We start from the raw sequence: 20,472 nt of genomic DNA, 5'->3' as shown, positions 1-20,472 counted from the left end.
GAAAATTCAAAATACATGAAATTCAAAAAATTAAACGCCTGATGGTAGTTATCTTTGGGGGTTGTCTGGGAGTGGTTGTCTGATGGTGCTTATCTGGGAGTGGTTGCCTGATGGTGCTTATCTGGGAGATGTTGTCTGATGGTGCTTATCTGGGAGTGGTTGCCTGATGGTGCTTATCTGGGAGATGTTGTCTGATGGTGCTTATCTGGGAGTGGTTGTCTGATGGTGCTTATCTGGGAGTGGTTGTCTGATGGTAGTTATCTGGGAGTGGTTGCCTGATGGTGCTTATCTGGGAGTGGTTGTCTGATGGTGCTTATCTGGGAGTGGTTGTCTGATGGTGCTTATCTGGGAGTGGTTGCCTGATGGTGCTTATCTGGGAGATGTTGTCTGATGGTGCTTATCTGGGAGTGGTTGCCTGATGGTGCTTATCTGGGAGTGGTTGTCTGATGGTGCTTATCTGGGAGTGGTTGTCTGATGGTGCTTATCTGGGAGTGGTTGTCTGATGGTGCTTATCTGGGAGTGGTTGTCTGATGGTGCTTATCTGGGAGTGGTTGCCTGATGGTGCTTATCTGGGAGATGTTGTCTGATGGTGCTTATCTGGGAGTGGTTGCCTGATGGTGCTTATCTGGGAGTGGTTGTCTGATGGTGCTTATCTGGGAGTGGTTGCCTGATGGTGCTTATCTGGGAGTGGTTGCCTGATGGTGCTTATCTGGGAGTGGTTGTCTGATGGTGCTTATCTGGGAGTGGTTGCCTGATGGTGCTTATCTGGGAGTGGTTGTCTGATGGTGCTTATCTGGGAGTGGTTGTCTGATGGTGCTTATCTGGGAGTGGTTGCCTGATGGTGCTTATCTGGGAGTGGTTGTCTGATGGTGCTTATCTGGGAGTGGTTGCCTGATGGTGCTTATCTGGGAGTGGTTGTCTGATGGTGCTTATCTGGGAGTGGTTGTCGAATAGTAGCTATGCTGGGAGGTTATTTCACTGCGAAGTGAAGTGGAAATTAGTTAGATTCAGAGTTTCGCCACTTCTGTGGGAGTGAAATGGAAGTGAAGTGTAAGTGAGTTGACGGATCCAGAGTTTTGTCACTTCTGTCGAAGTGAAGTGGAAGTGAAGTGGAAGTGAGTTGATGGATCCAGAGTTTTGTCACTTCTATGGAAGTGAAGTGGAAGTGGAGTGGGAGTCAGACACGAGCACACAGAAATGTCACTCTACCACTTATCTTTTACTTCCATTGCCGACAGATATTTCCAGCTCTTATTTTCGCTCGCCCGGCGGGAGACGGGCTTATACGCTAGTCAATTTATGATTTGAAAATTGAATAAATCTTCTAGATATTTTTCCAGAAAGGCATGTATGTAGTAGATATTTTGAAGTTTTTGTCGTAAATTTTAAGTTTTTACATGTATGTAGGTAGCTATGCATAAAATGGGCCAGCTTAAAGTCCACCATACGAATAAACCCACTACTGAAATTGTCTTCAATGTGTCTTCTGTGTTATACATGCATTCAATTAATCGTGAGAATATCAATTTGTTCGCAAGACAAGACGTCCAAACTTGAAGTTTGCATTTGTCCTACATAATTATTGGACGTATTAATTTTGTGTCGTTAACGGAGCTAAATAAATGGCGAAATACATAGATACGATTCCCTGGAAACGGATTCGCCTCGGTAGTAATTGACAGAATAATTCGATAAGTTGACGAAAATCAGTTGAATTGAATACGTAGCTTATTTCGAGGACCGACGGAAGCTTATCTATCTGCAAATTGAAGAAACATTCGTCATTCGTGAGGTGCAGATGTCCTGGCTTGGATTAAATTGCACGGTGGCAATTATTTGATAAGTTTAAAAGATTCAATTCAAAGATTCGATTCGATTCAAAGATTCATTTTCTAGAAGTTACGCCTTGATTAAAGAAAAATTGGGACATGATTAAGAGTGCCGGGGCAACACTAGGTTTATCCACGTACTAAATATTAAATTGTTTATAATATAAATAAAATCAGTAATTTCGAATGCACTTATAATGCTATTTATTTATTAACATAGTAAAATTTGAGTTAGAAATATAGTTATGTATTAGCATAGCTTTTGCAAACATTAGGGTCTTTAGTGTATATATTCATCAGCTACAACGTATCGATAGGGATTTTCCTTAAGAATTTACCGTCTACTTTAAATGATGATCAGCTATTAATATACAATTCTACAATCCATGCTGAGAACTTTTTTCAACTCGTCTAAATAGAAAAATATAAGTACATTTCTTGTCAAAAATCAAATCAAAATTAAGAAAACAAGATAATTGTCAATAAAATTCGTAATTACCTGCAGCATTCCAAAAACGAACCCCTCCAACGTTATTCTCCAAAATTGCTACAAGAGCACCCTCAGTAGCGTTTCTGCCATTTTGCGTCGCTACCCATGTATTCAGCACCTAGTTTTTGATATACATACATAATTTTACACAAGGATGAGAAGTTTATATGAATATAAATTGTGTTATGAAATCATTATACACATTTTCTTAAAATGATGTACAAAAATGTATAGGATTTTGATTATTAAAGCTTGGATTTTTTAAAAATTCATGAACCCCAGGGTCGGTCAAACCTGTTTGACAACCTCTCTCGGATGGGAAACTCCCAGGGTAACCATGTTTAACCCATGTATCACATCAGACAATTTGAGTCCAGGAAATCCGCGTATTCACAGCACGCGGGAACAACCCAGTTGTGACACGTGTCATGGAGTCTTCTCCAAATTGGTCGGGTTACGGCTGGACGTTAAAGCTGTCCACAGCACCCCGAAGGGATCCATGAAAATTCACGAGGTAAATTAGCATGTTGTGGATAGAATTACTTATGTAGATGAAAAATTACTAATGTGAATATTAATTTCATAGGTGACGCATTTGCAGAAAACTACACCAGACACGTTACAGTGTCACGTCTGTCCTCAAGCCTTCTTAAGTAGGAGTGCCCTACAACGTCATATTCGGGTATTGCATGAAAATCGGAGGAATTATCCGTGTACATTTTGTAAGAGAAGATTCTCCATCTCATCGAATTTGAAGCGTCACGTGGCGATGAAACATGCTGCGAGCAAGGAGAAGATTCATTCCTGCGACAAATGCGAGTACAAGAGCCACTCAAAATTCAATTTAAAGCAACGCCACAATGCTACGAAGAGGCACGAGTGTTACTTTTGCAAAAAGCTGTTTGCCAGTTTCCCAGCATTGGTCAGACATTGTAGTCGAGTTCATACTCTCGAAAAGTAAAAACAAATTCTATGCAAATGTGTTTCATTGTGCTTGTAATTTTATTTTCAGTTTACTCTACCATTTTTTATGAAGAAATGTTTTATTTTTAGTCTGGGTTAGATTATTGCAAAAATCTATTGGCTGCAAATTTTGATGTTTGGGAAAATTATTCCTTTGGTCGGAAGAAAATAAATTTTTTAGCACTATAAATTTGACCCGATTATTACTTACTTTTTTTTAAATGGGCACCTCGGTGTCCAAAAATGTTAATTTGGTTGGCGTCACTACATTGTTGGAATACAAAATTCCTTCTTGGTTAAGTTTGATTAGCAGATCATCCCAAATTATCGTTTGGAATTCTTAAATAGACCTAGTTGGTCATGATTTAGACGATAGTGACCAGTTTACTCCGCCGTAATAATTCGATTTGATTATAATGCATTCTTCCTCTGAGCCCTGCCACGACTGAAGTGACCAAAATAAAACCATTTTAAAACACTTATTTAACACTTTGTTAACAAACTCAGAAATACATATTTGCAGATTAAACTCGCCGTTTGTACTCAAAGTTTTGGACAAGTAAATAGATACACAAAACCAGAATCCAAATGGATCTTAAGCCTGGAATGAATCGAGAATGTCCCAAGAGTTCCAAAACGTTAACAACAAGTCCCCTAGATCTCACCAAGCAGGCTTCCGACACGAAGGTGAAATGCGAGGTGAGGAATTATTAAATTTAGAAGATGATATTATGGACGAATTTTATTTTTATATACTTATAAACCTCTCGTTTAGATTTGCAACAAAAGCCCGTCTGCCTTACGCACACACATGGCAAACGAGCGACCCAAATGTGACATTGCCCCCCAGATGTGTTTCTCCACTACAAATATAACGAATAATACTAAACCCGACCACAGCACGGAGGAACGATCCCGTTTTCCATGCACGTCTCCTGGTTGTGAGAAAACCTACCTGAACAAGCAACACGTTTCACGCCACGTGAAAATTGATCATGCCGAGAATCCGGTCCGATTTCCGTGCACCCTTTGCGGGAAAAAATTCAAAAGGCGGGATCAGCTTAAGAGTCACGTCCCCATCCACACGACTGAGAAGCCTCATAAGTGTGCCACTTGTGGAATGAGTTTCAGACATCTCGGAAATTTGAAGAGTCACGAGGTAAGTACATATTTTATCCAGGAATAAATCACCCAAGAAGTTGCGGCATGATTTCTTAAATAAGAGATTTATAACACAGAAAGCTTTTAGCGGTTAATTTCTTATTTAGAAAATTAAATCATGCCGCCACATTTTATTTCGACGACGCACTTGGGAATATCGAGCCGAGAGATTTTCAAGTGCGACCTTTGTCGTAAAACTTTCTCCTGGAAATATGACCTACAACGCCACATCCGAGTTACGCATGAAAAGGAGAGGACTTATCCGTGCCCAGATTGCGAAAAAAAGTGCGCGAGCTCTCAAGGTTTGAAGCGACACGTGGAAGCGAAACACTCCGGTTACAAAGAGTCTCACCACTGCGACAAATGCGAGTACAAAAGCCACGTGAAGGTTAAGTTAGAGCGACACGTGAGACGTAAACATTCGAATGTTACTTCTGCGGCAGGAAGTTTGGCGGATTTAACCGTTTAATCTGTCCCTACGGGAAAATGGTATTTAAATTTTCGTTGGACACATGTTGGTATCTTTTAATTTATATTTCAGATATTCTAAATCGAAATTTGTTTTCTTTGAAAGATGTATTTTTATATATTAGTTCAAAACTTCTGATTTTTATAATCCCTTGGACAGCACAATGTTACTCGCTGAAGGAAAAACAATTTATTTAGCTCACGACATTCGTTACAACATATTCGTATATCTGTTATTCTTCAAATTTTTCAATGATGACGACCTACTATCAAACTATTTTTTCTAACTCTTATACCTAGGTCGCAAATATTTCAATACAGTTTTACCTATTGTAACATACTTCTAGGTGTTTAATGTTAAATGTTTTAAATGTTTTTATATGCTACATGTATAACTTGAAAAGCGAATAAATCTTTTAGATATTTTTTCAGAAAGCAAATGCACGCATTTCGTACATATTTTGACGTTTTTGTCGTAAACGTTAAATGCATATTTTAGCGATTTTTCATTGCCATATGTATGTACATACATATGAAATTCATTGCCACCCACTGAATTGTATGGTACGTGTTTACATACGTACATATGCATATCACTATAAACTTTTCCACATTGCACTGACTCCTTGTTTCCTGACTCTATTTAAAGTTAAGATACGTACATACATTTTATTTAAAGCATTGACAAGTTATTTTGGTCCAATGGATGGTAATAAGCATTTCTCCTTCAGTTACACACCTTGTGGTTGTAGTTAACTTAAAAAGTCAACCTTTTTCATACCACGCAACCCATAACTCCTTTTATTTAACACGCATTCTTCCTCTGGGCACTGCCACGACTGAAGTGACCAAAATAAAACCATTTTAACACACTTGTTTAACACTTTGTTAACAAACTCGGAAATATATATTCATTCCCCGTCAGCGCGCCAACCGAGGAGGATTTGCTCGTGCACGAGCTCCTCTAAATTTATTTAATTTTTATTCTAATTTTAATAAATTTAATTGGTAATATCTTCGATTATAATTGGAAATGTGTGAAAATCCCTCATCGTCAAGCTGAACAACTATTTCAGCCAAAAAATTGCATTTTAAATCTTTATTTTAGAAAATTAGAATTACCACGTGGCTTTTGCCTGTCCACTCGGTTGGTTGGGGAATCAAAATTGGTTTGTATTTCAAAATTAGGTTGGTTTTTTGGTGCAATTTTTCCAACAAAAATAGTTTTAAGTAAGTAAGCTTAAGTTGACATAAATTATAATTGGCTAATGATTTGGAATTGTAATAATTACAAGTATTGTATCTAAATTTACAACTTAACCAGACTTGGTATGCAACCAACTTTGTCGCGTTCCTTAGAGCTGCGAGATGGTTATGTTTGTTCATCTTGCTAAATTATTAATTTGTTGGTAGAAGTATTGGCTTAGAGAGGATGTAAACTGACGAAACTAGGCAAGTAAGTTACTTTAATTTGTTAAAATGTTTAATTTAGAGCCTCCTTCTCTAGTGTTAAGCATAAAATTTTGTATTTCTTGTACTAATAAGCCAGTATAATAAAGCGTTCATTCATTCATTCATATATATTGTAGATTAAACTCGCCGTTTGTAATCAAACTTACAAGTACATACTCAAACCCAGAATCCAGATTGATCTTCAGCCCGAGATGGATAGAGAATGTCTCAAGAGTTCCAAAACATTCACGTTCCCATAGATCTCACCACACAGGCTCCCGAAGCCAAGGTGAAACGCAAGGTGAGCGGTTCGACTTGTAAAATTAAAACAGATTTCACAATTTCCAACGTCCACAAATCTAGATGGGTTTTAAGCCTGGGATGAATCGAGAAGGTCGCAAGTGCTCAAAAACGGTCGAATCTGATAAGAATTGTGCTCCTCAGCGCCCCGTCACGCATGACTCCGACAAGAAGGCGAAATGTGAGGTGAGGAATTATTAAATCTAGGGGATGGTCGCTAATTTTATTTTTATTTATCTCTTACTTAAAATCCTCTCGTTTAGATTTGCAGCAAAAGTCCGTCTACCTTATGCACACACATAGAAAATCTCCACACTAACCAGGAGCGACCCAAAGGTGACATTGCCCACCAGGCGTCTTCCTCAACCACAAATTTACCCAACGATGTTGAAGCTGTCCACAGCACGAAGAAGGAACGACCCCGTTTCCCGTGTACGTTCCCCGGTTGTGAGAAATCCTACCTAAGCAAATCCAAAGTTGCAAAACACTACAGAACTCAGCATTCGGAGAATCCTGTCCGATTTCGGTGCACCGTTTGCGAGAAAAAATTCAAAACGAAGGCAGACCTTGGGCGACACAGTTCCACCCAAACGAACGCGAAGCCTCATAAATGTGCCATTTGTGGGGGGAGATTTGCCCACAAAGCGGCCCGAAATCGTCACCAGGTAAATATTTTATCCGAGAGTAAATGACCCTGAAAAGTATTTTTTAATTTTTACACGCCAAGCTTATAGCGGGTAGTCTCTTCTTTAAAAATTCAAATCAGACCAATGTATGTCCCAATATTTACAGACGATACACCTTGAAAAATCGGCCCGAGAGAGTTTCAAGTGTCAATTTTGTCCTACGACTTCCTTTCGGAGATCGAACTTACAAATCCACATCCGGTTGATCCATGAAAATCAAAGGAATTATCCGTGCTCATTATGCGAAAAAAAGTTGTCGAGTGTTCAAGATTTTAAGCGTCACGTGGCGGTGAGACACTCCGAAAACAAAGGAACTTCAACCGCTATACGAGTACAAAAACCACTCGAAAAATAATTTAGCACAACATGTGAGAAGTTACCAATATTTTCGATTGTTACTTCTGAAGTTTCGCGAATTTGATTCTTTAGTCTGTCACTACGGGCGATGACACGCCATGGGAAAATCACATTTAATTTTTCACATGTGGATATCTTTTGATTTATAATTAAGATATTTTCAAGTGAAGTTTTTTTTCCCTAAAATATATTTTTATAATAGTTCTGATTTTTATAATCCTTGCACAATGTTACTCGTTGAAGGCAAAACTAATTTGCATAGCCCACAACATATTATCAGATGCATGCACACGTCTTTATTTTGAACTTTTTCATTTGGTGACAACCTACGGTCAAAGTTTGTGCGTTTGTTCTCTATTTCTTATAAGTAGATGACAAAATTTCAAAACATTTGGTATTATTTATCGTTACATATTTCTAGATTTTCAGACATTGATTAATTTTTGCTACTTGGTGCGTAAATACATAAAACTTTTTTTGTGACTGCATATAGATATATCGTAAATATTCTGGTATTTTTGTCGTAAATATTAAATGCATATTTCAGCGATTTTTCCTAAATACATAGCCGTTCTCTAAATACTATGTAACCAGACATAAAATTGGCCGGCTTAAAATGTGCCATGCAAACAAGCCCATTCACTTAAATAATTCCTTAATTATATAATTTTTATTCTAATACGGTAATAAATATTTTAGTTTTAATTTGGTCCGGAAAGTCATATGCATATTTAGTTCTCCGTTTTTTCTACCCAACTGTAGAAATAAATTTGTACGCTAATTTGAAATTTGCGGAGAATTTAAATGGAGGGCAGATCTTGAGCAGCATTCTTACCCATACGACGGAGAAGCCGTACAAGTGCTCCACGTGTGGGGGGAGTTTCGCCCGCAGGGGAAGCCTGAGAACCCACAAGGTAAATAAACGGCTTGTGGAAAAATTTGGTGAACAATTATCCATGTTCATTTTACATTTTCATTTTTTTTTTATTTTACAGATGACACGTTTGGTCAAATCCTAAGGAAATATGACCTACAACGCCACACCCGAGTTTTACATGAAAATCAGAGGAATTTTCCGTGCACATTTTGTGACAAAAGATTCTCAACCACATCAAACTTGACGGTTCACTGTGGAGGCGATCCATGCCACGAATAAAGAGCTGTTCCATTCCTGCGACAAATGCGAGTACAGGAGTCACTCGAAACTCTATTTAGCTCAACACATGAGACGTCACAATATTGAGAAGAGGCACGAGTGATACTTTTGCAAGAAGCAGTTTGCCATCCATTAAAGATTGATCAGACACTGGAGCAGGATTCACTGTCTCGAGATGTGAAAGAGTAAATGTATGCTTTTAATTAGGGTTGCCCCGGGTACCGGGTAACTACCCGGTACCCGGCATACCCGGCCTATTTCGGGATACCCGGTACCCGGCCGGGTACACTTAAGTACCCGGCCGGGTACACTTAAGTACCCGGTCTACCCGGCCGGGTAATTGAAATATTCAATTTTCTTACTTAAAATGCAAAAATCTTACAAAAAATATAATCCGTCGGAGTTCATTTTTCTACTTGGTATAAAATAATATATTTGGAAACAATGGGTACAACCTTGGCCAACACTTATTTGGAAATTATGATACAAATTTCAAAATTAGTTTGGGCGCACTCACGTGAGCGAATTATCAATCAGTGAATTTGCATATTTCGAACATTAAGCATAACTTGCGAAGTTTTTAGAAATTTGCAAGATCACTCAAAGCTTTTGCTAAAAAGCCATTGTTTTTTCGTAAAATTATTTCGCAGGCTCATCCTCGCAGTCATCAGCGAGAGAAATTGCGAACCCCATGACTAAAAAATCAAAATAGATATAGTTGATTTGAGAGACTTTCGAAGTGTTATCTTGCTAATCGATTCGCAAGATATCACGTTGAAAGTCTCGCAAAATTTGTTTTGTGAGGTAATTCCTTAAGAAATAAATTTGTTACGCCTAACAAGTTTGCTAATTGATTGCGATGATAAATAAGACATTGTCATGAGTACGCTCTTTGTGTGTCAAACAGGAAACTTTCATTTATGTAATATCCACTTTCTAGCCCGATTCGTTGAAATTTTTAGCACATGCATATTGGACAAAGACATGGCAAACAAGTTCAAAGATAGGCTACATCGGTCACCAAGTTGACCTTTGGTTGGGGGTCGTATTGGAGCAAAGTTTAACCATAGTGAACCGAACCTTAGAGAATGCGACCCGTACCAAATTTTACAATATATTACTTTCATTTGAAATTTGGTACGGAGGTTAAAAATGAAGTCTGCACTGTAGAAATTTAGCTTGTAATTTTTAAAACTTATAAAATTGTTGCAAATTCTAAAAGAAGTAGACAATTGCCCTTATTTTTAATATTTAAAATTACCCGGTACCCGGCCGGGTAGCCGGGTACCCGGCAAAAAGTTTAGGCCGAGTACCGGGTAGCCGGGTACCGGGTAGTGCCACTACCCGGGGCAACCCTACTTTTAATTTGAGATATTCTTGGTTTATTGTAGTAATTTTGTATGTAAACAGGAGCTACTCGAAGCACAATTTTGTCATGCACGTAAGACGGCACAAGGCTGCGAATCATGAATGCTATTTCTTTCGGAAGAAATTTGCTGCTTTTCAAAATTTGGTTGGGACACAGTGGCACTAATGCCTTGGAAAGAAGTCGACGAGTGCCACGTGGAGGCGAGACACCTCGTGGACACAGAGAAGATTCATTCCTGCGACAAATGCGAGTACAAAAGCCCTCACTCGAAGTATTATTTAGCACGACGCGTGAGATATCACAATGTTGCAAATTGGCGCGAGTGTTACTTTTGTAAGAAGCAGTTTTCCAGCTTCCAAATATTGGCCAGACACTGTCGAGTTCATACTCTCGAGAAGTACAGATAAAAGAGTACATTGCGTTTCGATGTGGGTACAATTTTGTATGCAGTTTTTATTCAGAAATTCTTTCAATTATGCGTAGTTTGGTTTTATTTTGTTACCCTGCGTGTGATCCAGTTGGAGGATCGTAAGTTTGAGGAAGATTTGAAAATTTTGTTAGCGCTTATCGATTTTTAACTGTTTAAGAATTTTCAGAACAATAAAAACGTGTCAACGATTGAATTTTAATGTATTATGTTTAATCTTGAATAATTCCCACTTGATAATAATTCCGATTGATTTTTCACCCATCGCACACACCCCAAAAAGGAGTTCAAAAATGCAGCGAATCCAATAAGTACAACTTTACTGCAGCTCGTGACGTGCATTTCCAGGTATCGTGCATCAACTTTTCCCATGAATCTGTATTACACCATACAGATTCATGACTTTTCCACACTGCACTGACTCCTTGCAACAATAAAGCAAGGATAGAATATATTTGATTTACAGTATTGGTTTTTTTGGTCCATGCAAAGTGTTTTAATAACGATGTTTTCCTCCAGTTGCACATAGGTGGGTGTAATTTAAAAAATGCAACCTTTTTCATACCACGCAAGCTACCACTCATTTTATTTAACACGCATTCTCCCGCTGGGCACTGCCACGACTAAAGTGACCAAAATAAAACCATTTTAACACATTTATTCAACACTTTGCTAACAAACTCGGAAATATATATTGCAGATTAAACTCGTACTTTGTACGAACCCCTCTGGACAAGCAAATTCATACCCACAATCAGAATCAAGATGGATAAGCCTGGGATGAATCGAGATCGCCCCAAATGCTCAAAAACGGTCGAATCTGATACGAATTGTGCGCAGCGCTCCGTCACGCATGATCCCGACACGAAGGTGGAACCTGAGGTGACGAATTAAATTTAGAAGATGGACACTAATTTTATTTTTCTTTTCTGTTACTTATCTTATAAACCTCTCGTTTAGATTTGCAGCAATAGCCCGCCTACATCATGCGATCACATGAAGACATTCCACGCCAACGGGGAGCAACCACGTTGCGAAATTTCCCCGGCGTGTTTCTCCACTACAAATTTAGCTAAGGATATTAAAGCCGACCACAACACGAAGGATCTACCCCGTTTCCCATGCACGTTTCCCGGTTGTGAGAAAACCTACAAAAACAAGAGACACATTTCACAGCACGTGAAAACTGACCATGCCGAGAATCCGGTCCGATTTCCTTGCACCCTTTGCGAGAAAGAATTCAAAACGATGTCACATCTTGGGCGACACAGTTCCACCCATACGAACGAGAAGCCTTATAAGTGTACCACTTGTGGGAGGGGTTTCGCCCAAAAATCTGACCTGATGCATCATGAGGTAAGTATTTTATCCGGGAATAAATATCCCAAAAAGTTCTGGTTTGATTTTTTAATTAAGAGACTTTTTACACGCATAGCTGATATTGCAAGGCAACAATCTCTGTGGGACGGAGAAATTCAGACGATGGCCTCTTTTAGCATGCATTTAGCTCACAGAGCGGAAATTTTCCGTCCCGCGCAGATTTTTACTTTACAATAGGGGGCAATCTCTTCTTTAAAAAATCAAATCAGACCAATGTATGTCCAAATATTTACAGATGACACACCTTGAAAAATCGGCACGAGCGAGTTTCAAGTGTCAATTTTGTCCTACGACTTCCTTTCGGAGATCGTACTTACAAAGCCACATCCGGTTGATCCATGAAAATCAAAGGAATTATCCGTGCTCATTATGCGAAAAAAAGTTGGCGAGTGTTCAAGATTTTAAGCGTCACGTGGCGGCGAGACACTCCGAAAACAAAGGAGCTTCAACTGCTCCGCGTGTACAAAAACCACTCGAAAAATAATTTAACACAAAATGTGAGAAGTCGACATCCTTTCGATTGTTACTTCTGAGGTTTTTCGCGAATTTGATTCTTTAGTCTGTCACTATGGGCGATGACCCGCCATAGAAAAATCACATTTAATTTTTCACATGTTGATATCGTTTTATTTGTAATTAAGATATTTTTAAGTGCAGTTTATTTTCCCTAAAATGTATTCCTATATTAGTTCTGATTTTGATAATCCCTGCAGAATGTGTTACTCGTTAGAGGCAAAACTAATTTGCATAGCCCACAACATATTATCAGATACCTGAATATACACGTGTTTATTTTGAACTTTTTCATTTGATGACAACCCACGGTCCAACTTTGTGCGTGCGTTCTCTAACTCTTATAAGTAGTTGACGAAATTTCCAAACATTTGTAATTATTTTTCATTACATATTTCTAGGTTATCTGACATTTATTAATTTTTGCTACTTGGTGCGTACAAACATAAAGCTGTTAGGTATTTTATAACTGCATGTAGATATATCGTAAATATTCTGGCGTTTTTGTCGTAAATATTAAACGCATATTTCAGCGATTTTTCCTAAATACATACATGTATGTATAGCCGTTCTAATACTATGTAACCAGTAATAAAATTGGTCGGCTTAAAGTGTGCCAAGCAAACAAGCCCATTCACTTAAATTATTCCTTAATTATACAATTTTTATTCTAATACGATAATAAATATTTTAGTTTTATTTAATTTCATCCGGAAAGTCACACACATATTTAGTTCTGCATTTTACCCGTTCCATACATGGATTATGACATGAGATTCCATTACTCTAGTTGGAATCTATATTCTGCGGTTGCCATACAGTGCTGAACTTCTGCATACACAGACACATGCAACACACTGCACTGACTCCTTGTAACTTTTCTATTTATAACAAAGATAGCGCATGTTTGATTCAAGGTATGGGCTTAGTATTTTGGTCCAAGGGATTATAACAACCTTTTTTCTTCAGTTGCACACTCGGTGGCTGTAATTTAAAAAAATCAACCTTTTTCATACCATGCAAATCACTACTCATTTTATTCAACACACATTCTTCCTCTGGGCACTGCCACGACTGAAGTGACCAAAACAAAACCAGTAATGTGTAACGAAGTTTAACACACTTAAATATTTAACACTTTGTTATCAAACTCTGAAATATATTTACAGATCAAACTCTCGCCATTTGTACTCACACTCTTGGAGAAGTAAATATCTACATACTCACAATCAGAATCCAGATGGATTTTAAGCTTGAGCTGAATCAAGAACATCCCATGAGTTCCGAATCGTTAATAACAAACGCGCACGTTGCCACAGATCTCGCCACGCAGGATCCCGAAGCCAAGGTGAAATGCCAGGTGAGCGGTTCGACGTGTAAAATTAAAACTGATTTTATAATTTCCAAGGTCCACATAACTCACAATTTAAAATAAATTCCTTAGGTTTGCGGGAGAATTTTTAAACATCTGCCCAGCCTACGGGCTCACACTAGAAGCTTTCACACCAACCGGGAACGACCCAGTTGTGACACGTGTCATAGCGTGTTCCTCAATTCGTACAACTTAAGAAACCATATTAAAGCCTTCCACAGCACGGAGGAACGACCCCGTTTCCCATGTACGTTCTTCGGCTGTGAAAAATCCTACCTGAGCAAATACGAGGCTACAAGACACCATAAAATTGAGCATTCGGAGAATCCGGTCCGATTTCCGTGCACACTTTGCGAGAAAGGGTTGAAAACAAGGAGAGGCCTTGAGCAACACCGTTCCACCCATACGAACGAGAAGCCGTTTAAGGGTACAACGTGTGGGAAGAGTTTCGGACACCTCGGAAACATGAAAAGTCACGAGGTATTTAAATAAGTATCTTATCCGAATTAATAACCCAAGAAGTTTTGGTTTGCTAATTTTTAAGATTTGAGATAAGATTTAAGATTTGATTTTGATTTGAATTTTTGAGAATTTTACCAGGAAAAGTTTATAGGTTTATAGGAAAAGGTTTATAGGACAAGTTTACAATTTCTTCTTTAGAAAATCAAATCACGTCGCATTTTATTTACAGATGATACACATTGAAAAATCGAGCCGAGAGGTTTTCAAGTGTCACCTTTGTCCTGCAACTTCCTCCCGGAAAGATAGCTTACAACGCCACATCAAAGCTGTGCACGAAGAACGGAGGAATTATTCGTGCTCATTTTGCGAAAAAAAGTACGCGAGTGTACACGGTTTAAAGCGTCACGTGGAGGCGAAACACCCAATTCATTCCTGCGATAAATGCGAGTACGAAACCCACTCGAAGCATGATTTAGAACAACATGTGACAAGTCACCATATTGCGGATACTTTTGATTGTGACGACTGCCCCAGGAAATTTCGCAAATTTGAATTGTTAGTGCATCACATCGGGCGAGAGCATATGAATGAAAAGGAAGATTCAAGTCGTGAAATCTTGACATCTTTGATTGATAATTAAGATTTTTTCAAGCGAGGAAGTTTGTTTTCCTTGCAACCCATTTTATATTAGTTTAAAGCTTTCTATTACAATGACCTGGACAGCAGAATGCCACTTTCTAAAGTCAGAATTACATAGCCCACAACTTATTATCAGATACATTTTATTTATATTCAACGTTGTTTTATTTGATGACGACCTACGGTCAAACTTTGTAGGTGTGTTCCCGAACTCTGATAGATCACGGAAATCCCTAAACATTCTTATCTATCGTTATATATTTCTAGATTTTCAGACATTTGTTAATCTTTTCGGTATATGTCCCTTGAATAGTAATTGTTTTTTAATTATGTATAAGTACTTCTTAAATATTCTGGCGTTTCTTGTAAGTATTCAGTGCCGCGACAAAGGTGGATTTGACTGGATAATGGTTTCCAGGCCGTACGGCCCGAAGGGCCGTACCGGGCCTGACTAAATATGCACTAGATAAAATCAGGTTTTATGATTAAACTTTTGAAATCATGAAGTTGTTAAGTTTTGATGAAATTGTTAAAGAATTTAATTTACGCTAACGTCAATTGAATTCATTCATCTGAATCTATTCCAACCATTTAGTTATAACATATTAAAACTTTTTCATAGACATTTAGCCATTTTACGTAAGGTATGTGTTTTCCATTTCAAAACTTTTTTTTACCAGAAAATGAGGAAAAAAGTGGTAAAGGGGGGAAAAAGGCCTAATGATGAGCAACCTCAGAAGGCCCCTCGAAAAGTGAGGCCTACGACCTCGCATGCCGAGAAAGCTCAAGGCCTTGACCTCACAATTTAAGTCTTGGCCTCTGGTCGGAAGCTATATTTCTCGACCTAGGCCTAACGGGTTCCGGATTGATGGTCGACAAACGAGTTGTCGACACCTCATCGGTCGACAAATAACAGGTCGCCAAAAGAACTAGTCGCCAATCTCAACTTGTCGACAGATGACTAGTCAACGCAGTAGATCGGTCGACATGGGATATTTGTCGCCAATTTCAATTGGTCGACAAAATATGTTGGTCGACACTGAATATTACAGGAAATGCATATGTACATAAGCGTACGTATATGCATACGTACGAGTTGACTCCTACAATTTGTTAATATATTAACAAATCGAGTTAACTTTTTTGCCCTTCATAATTCCTAGAACTGGACTTTCTAATCTAAATTTAATGTGGAAGTATAGTATATCTTAATCCATGACTCAGAGTTCCACCTTCTACGAACTACACTTGTTTAGTTCAAGTTCAGAAGTTGACCAAAAGGCAGTAATAAATTATTGAATAAAAAATACACAATGTCTAGTTCGGAAGAAATAAGTTGGGGAAAAACTGAGAGGGGGACTGCGTCGTCCAAAAAAGTACTCACAAATTGCCTTGGATGCTCGTTTGCGTAATCTTATAAACTCTTTCTCCAAGATGGAACTTTCTGATTTTTTAACTGGAGTAGCCTATAACATGATCGGAACAAATTGTAAACGCCAGCGAAAAGCTGCACGTGGCGAAAAACGAGGTGACGAGTAGAGGTGAGCTGGATCGTCATTTTTTGAGATCCAATCCATCCAAATCCATTTCACCCAAAAAATTTCAGATCCAATCCATCCAAATCCAATTCATCCAAAAAATTTCAGATCCAATCCATCCAAATCCAGTTGGCCCAAAAAATTTCAGATCCAATCCATCCAAATCCATTTGGCCCAAAAAATTTTAGATCCAATCCATCCAAATCCAGTTGGATCGGATCAGGGCATGGATTATCCAAAGAATTATATATATAAACTCATGGTTAGTGTTCGGGATAAATCTGATTGGACTATATATATGTCACAGTGTGTGCCATGCAACAAAAGTATGGCCCAATTACTGTTAGGATGAGATCGGAGTGTTAAAAAGAACACTTCCTGATATTCTTTATGGTGACGAAATTTATCCAATTAATTCGACCAAATCCAATCCACCCAGATCCTATTCATCCAAATCCATTTCACCCAAAAAATTTGAGATCCAATCCATCCAAATCCATTTGGCCCAAAAAATTTGAGATCCAATCCATCCAAATCCAATTCATCCGAAATTTTTCAGATCCAAACCATCCAAATCCATTTGGCCCACTGTGCTAGGTCCACTGTGGGCGCAAAGCAAATTCGTTTAAGTTAAAAATTGTAATATTTTTAAAATTTCTGGAAAATTTGTACCAATAAAATCAAGTGCTTGTATATACAACTTCCCTTGCAAGTATTTTTTACAACTTTTAATTGGCGTCGACATATTTACTGTCAACCAGTTGAGATTGGCGATAAACATGCCATGTCGACCGATCTACTGCGTCGACTAGTCATCTGTCGACAAGTTGAGATTGGCGACTAGTTGCTTTGGCGACCTGTTATTTGTCGACCGATGAGGTGTCGACAACTCGTTTGTCGACCATCAGCCACCAACCCAGGCCTAACATCGGGAATCTTACGCCTCGGCGAGGCCGGTCTCGGCCTCTCTAGTTTTCAAAATATCGGCCTCAGACCTCATTGACGTCGACCTCAAAATCTTTAAAAAGGGTTAGGCCTAAGGCCACAAAAACTTATCAAAGAGCCCAAGGCTTCCCATCACTTGAGGCCATGTATTTTTTAGTCCTTGAGGAATCCATATTTTCGTACTTCAAATTTGTATCTTCGTGAATGCCGCCTAGTTTAACCTATTATTTTCCTTCCCAGATAACAATTCGAGATTTCGCTGTGGATTCCCTAGCGAATTCGCAGCGAAATGTACGCCGATTCGCTAGCGAATGCGTGGAGAAATCGTGGAGTCGCTCCGACTTCGGTGCGAATTCATGTAGTCGCTACGAGTTCGCTTTGAATTCGCCAGCGAATCGGCGGACATTTCGCTGCGAATTCGATAGGGAATTTACAGCGAAATCTCGAATTTTTATCTGGGTTCTAGTGTTTCTACCATTTTATTATGTATATACGTATATTAAGTGAATTTCAAAAATTTCTCGGACTGAGCGTATTACTCCAATGTTCTCGAACTTATGAACTTAACCTTATACAGAGATAAACCAGACCAAGTGTTCCATAAAATCATTTTCCATATTTCGCGAAAGAAAGTGTTAAACTCGGGTTCTGGTGGGTATCAACTACCATCGCGAGTCAGTGTCGTATCCGTCGCACTTTGTCGCGCTCACTAAATCATGCGTCTCATTTAATTAAACTATACTGGTTACTTAAATGTTAGCTTATCAAAATACAAAAAATTTAAATGTTGGTATATCATTAGCCCTCGTTTGTTACGGCACTTGCCGTATAACCCCCTCCCTCAGAAACTTTGACCCTAAAAAACTCCTTGCCCCAGCCATTTGCTTCGGACAACAAAAGCTGAAAAAGTAGCTCTTCCCAAGAGGAAAAATCTGGCATCAGGTTGCCAGAAGAAAATGGCTGGGGCAATGAGTTTTTTGACGATTTCTGTTTACATACGTAAAAAAACCGAATTTTCGAATTTTGAAACTCTTGATGCATCAAAATGTTCGTATTCCAGGGGGAAGTCATATTGCAAATGCAAGTATAGGTCTAACTCTTGTTCTACAAGATCTACATAGACTTTCTCATTTTTCCAAACTTTCTTCTTTTATTTTTACAGGGGGTGTGGTTGTACATTATTCAAAAAATTCTATGAGACATTACTCATTGTACCCACAATTTCATTTACAATTAATTTCATTTAATTCAATGAAATCGATGCGAAAAGCTATGGAACCTATCCGTCATTTTATCTGTACAGACATCAAGTACGAACTTCAATTTTTAGAAATGTTAATTTTTAAAGATGATTAAAATATCAAACTCATTCCGGTATTTTTTTAGTGAAGCAAATTCCTAGCAGCGAGAAAAGTACTAAAAATTGATTGTCCTGAGGTAGGTATTTCGGATTTTGACCTGACTAATTTTAAATTCTTCACGCTCACAGATAAGAGGAACTGTTACATTATTACTTGTTTTCGCTTGTGGCAGAATTTGAAAATAAAATTTCACCAAAATCAGTATTTTTCAAAACGCTCTAACTTTTCTGATCATTTTAAAATAGTTTTAATTATTTTCAATGCTTTTTGTATTGTTAATGATGCAGATATAGCATGAAAATCTCAGATTTTAGAAATTTTAAAATGAATTTTAATAATTGCAGGGGAGTAATTCTGAGCAAGAATTGTGCTTAATTTTTGAAATCGGGTTAAAATTCGAAAAGTGTATTTAATAAATTTAATAATTCCGCTACAGGGGAAAATGAAATACAAATTCTAGAAAACAAAAAAAATATTGGTCAGTTTATGTTGATGCTGCAACAATAAAAATTAGTCCGGTCGAAATAGGAGATAACCAACTTACAGCTCTGCTCTGTAATCCCAAGTCGATAACACACAATTCGATTTCTTGGCCATTTATCTAGCGATATTGATTAAGTTTTGAACAAGGCCAGTGGGAAAAATGTATGAGCCAAATTCCATTTTCCTGGTAATGTGAGTTTCTACCAGTCGAAACCCTGATTTTGGCCGGACAGGTATTAAATTATAATGGTTATAAAAAAGGCCGTACAATTCTTCAAAAATCCAGGCCCATCATTGGCTTGTCGCGGCACTGTAAGTATTGAATACATATTTTAGTGATTTTTTCTAATTACATATCCGCCCTCTGCATATTATGCAACTAGACGTAAAATAGTTTGGCTTAAAGTCCACCAGCCAATTCTCTGGAATGTTTCCTTTGTTATACAATTAATTCAAATAGGATAATAAATTTGTTTGGTTTTAATTTCATCCGGAAAGTCACGTACATATTTAGTTCGCCACATTTTTTTGCCCTTTTGACTTCTTTTGTTTTCTACAGAATGGTATATGTATAAATAAGCTACGGTGCAAATAAAAAGCAAAAACAATGTATCTTTCGACGCAGTGTCGAACTTATATAAACTTAGGCTGTATGTATGTAAATACGTGTAACCACCGTGCACATGAGAAGGGTTCACGCCAAGTGGACACGACCCAGTTATGACATGTGTCATCTGGTGTTTTTCAATTCGGCCAAATTACGAGAACATATTAAATCACATGAAAACGCTCCACACCACCAGTTGCGACATTTACCACCCGGTGTCCTCCTCCACTACAAATTTGCCGATGGATATTGAAGCTGTCCACAACACGGGGGAACGGCCTCGTTCCCCATGTTCATTTCCCGGCTGTGAAAAATCCTACCTGAACAAATACGACGCTAAGAAACACCTGAGAATTGAGCATTCAAGAAAAGATATTTTAAGGCATTGGCTATTTTGGTCTACAGGATGGTAATAACTATTTTTCGCTCAGTTGTACACCTGTTGGTTCTAATTAAAAAATCAACCTTTTTCGTGCCATGCAGCCCACTACTCATTTTATTTAACACGCAATCT

The 20,472-nt window shown here is 38.2% G+C and overlaps 5 protein-coding genes across 7 annotated transcripts; all 5 read left to right on the top strand.

Annotated features, from left to right (window-relative positions):
• Window positions 1-2,656: 2,656 nt before the first annotated feature.
• On the top strand, window positions 2,657-3,280 carry LOC110857120 (GDNF-inducible zinc finger protein 1-like). The gene is made up of 2 exons (XM_022105724.1): window positions 2,657-2,833; window positions 2,906-3,280. The coding sequence occupies exons 1-2, from the start codon at window positions 2,657-2,659 to the stop codon at window positions 3,278-3,280; spliced, it is 552 nt and encodes a 183-aa protein (XP_021961416.1).
• Window positions 3,281-3,870: 590 nt separating this feature from the next.
• LOC110857119 (zinc finger protein 799-like) lies at window positions 3,871-4,538 on the top strand. Its single transcript, XM_022105722.1, has 3 exons — window positions 3,871-3,981; window positions 4,058-4,441; window positions 4,521-4,538. The coding sequence occupies exons 1-3, from the start codon at window positions 3,871-3,873 to the stop codon at window positions 4,536-4,538; spliced, it is 513 nt and encodes a 170-aa protein (XP_021961414.1).
• A 1,202-nt stretch (window positions 4,539-5,740) lies between these two features.
• Window positions 5,741-8,411, top strand: LOC110857118 (zinc finger protein 182). Its single transcript, XM_022105721.2, has 6 exons — window positions 5,741-6,141; window positions 6,325-6,367; window positions 6,501-6,664; window positions 6,727-6,849; window positions 6,927-7,328; window positions 7,456-8,411. The coding sequence occupies exons 3-6, from the start codon at window positions 6,587-6,589 to the stop codon at window positions 7,702-7,704; spliced, it is 852 nt and encodes a 283-aa protein (XP_021961413.1). The 5' UTR covers window positions 5,741-6,141; window positions 6,325-6,367; window positions 6,501-6,586; the 3' UTR covers window positions 7,705-8,411.
• Window positions 8,412-11,212: 2,801 nt separating this feature from the next.
• On the top strand, window positions 11,213-13,260 carry LOC110857320 (zinc finger protein 888). 3 transcript variants are annotated; one of them, XM_035857822.1, is made up of 4 exons: window positions 11,213-11,286; window positions 11,359-11,540; window positions 11,619-12,014; window positions 12,274-13,260. In XM_035857822.1, the coding sequence occupies exons 2-4, from the start codon at window positions 11,424-11,426 to the stop codon at window positions 12,520-12,522; spliced, it is 762 nt and encodes a 253-aa protein (XP_035713715.1). In that variant the 5' UTR covers window positions 11,213-11,286; window positions 11,359-11,423; the 3' UTR covers window positions 12,523-13,260. The 3 variants fall into 3 exon arrangements, with proteins under 3 accessions (XP_035713715.1, XP_021961625.1, XP_035713716.1); XM_022105933.2 differs by having other exon boundaries at window positions 11,244-11,540; XM_035857823.1 differs by lacking the exon at window positions 12,274-13,260 and adding an exon at window positions 12,094-12,230 and having other exon boundaries at window positions 11,244-11,540.
• A 270-nt stretch (window positions 13,261-13,530) lies between these two features.
• On the top strand, window positions 13,531-15,587 carry LOC110857309 (gastrula zinc finger protein XlCGF7.1). Its single transcript, XM_022105924.2, has 4 exons — window positions 13,531-13,648; window positions 13,721-13,911; window positions 13,996-14,403; window positions 14,615-15,587. Exons 2-4 carry the CDS (start codon window positions 13,792-13,794, stop codon window positions 15,023-15,025), a joined length of 939 nt encoding a protein of 312 aa, XP_021961616.1. The 5' UTR covers window positions 13,531-13,648; window positions 13,721-13,791; the 3' UTR covers window positions 15,026-15,587.
• The last annotated feature ends 4,885 nt before the right edge of the window (window positions 15,588-20,472 follow it).

This window comes from Folsomia candida, unplaced genomic scaffold, assembly GCF_002217175.1.
Source record: "Folsomia candida strain VU population unplaced genomic scaffold, ASM221717v1 Fcan01_Sc018, whole genome shotgun sequence".
NCBI classification, from domain to species: Eukaryota; Metazoa; Arthropoda; class Collembola; order Entomobryomorpha; family Isotomidae; genus Folsomia; species Folsomia candida.
This window is presented reverse-complemented; position numbering and strand designations above follow the sequence as displayed.

Coding starts and splice junctions, on each gene's coding strand:
- LOC110857119 (XM_022105722.1), top strand. CDS start 3,871: ATGGATCTTAAGCCTGGAATGAATCGAGAATGTCCCAAGAGTTCCAAA. Junction 3,982..4,057: donor ACACGAAGGTGAAATGCGAG/GTGAGGAATTAT, acceptor CCTCTCGTTTAG/ATTTGCAACAAAAGCCCGTC.
- LOC110857309 (XM_022105924.2), top strand. CDS start 13,792: ATGGATTTTAAGCTTGAGCTGAATCAAGAACATCCCATGAGTTCCGAA. Junction 13,912..13,995: donor AAGCCAAGGTGAAATGCCAG/GTGAGCGGTTCG, acceptor TAAATTCCTTAG/GTTTGCGGGAGAATTTTTAA. Junction 14,404..14,614: donor GAAACATGAAAAGTCACGAG/GTATTTAAATAA, acceptor TTTTATTTACAG/ATGATACACATTGAAAAATC.
- LOC110857120 (XM_022105724.1), top strand. CDS start 2,657: ATGTTTAACCCATGTATCACATCAGACAATTTGAGTCCAGGAAATCCG. Junction 2,834..2,905: donor GATCCATGAAAATTCACGAG/GTAAATTAGCAT, acceptor TTAATTTCATAG/GTGACGCATTTGCAGAAAAC.
- LOC110857320 (XM_035857822.1), top strand. CDS start 11,424: ATGGATAAGCCTGGGATGAATCGAGATCGCCCCAAATGCTCAAAAACG. Junction 11,541..11,618: donor ACACGAAGGTGGAACCTGAG/GTGACGAATTAA, acceptor CCTCTCGTTTAG/ATTTGCAGCAATAGCCCGCC. Junction 12,015..12,273: donor CTGACCTGATGCATCATGAG/GTAAGTATTTTA, acceptor AAATATTTACAG/ATGACACACCTTGAAAAATC.
- LOC110857118 (XM_022105721.2), top strand. CDS start 6,587: ATGTCTCAAGAGTTCCAAAACATTCACGTTCCCATAGATCTCACCACA. Junction 6,665..6,726: donor AAGCCAAGGTGAAACGCAAG/GTGAGCGGTTCG, acceptor CCACAAATCTAG/ATGGGTTTTAAGCCTGGGAT. Junction 6,850..6,926: donor ACAAGAAGGCGAAATGTGAG/GTGAGGAATTAT, acceptor CCTCTCGTTTAG/ATTTGCAGCAAAAGTCCGTC.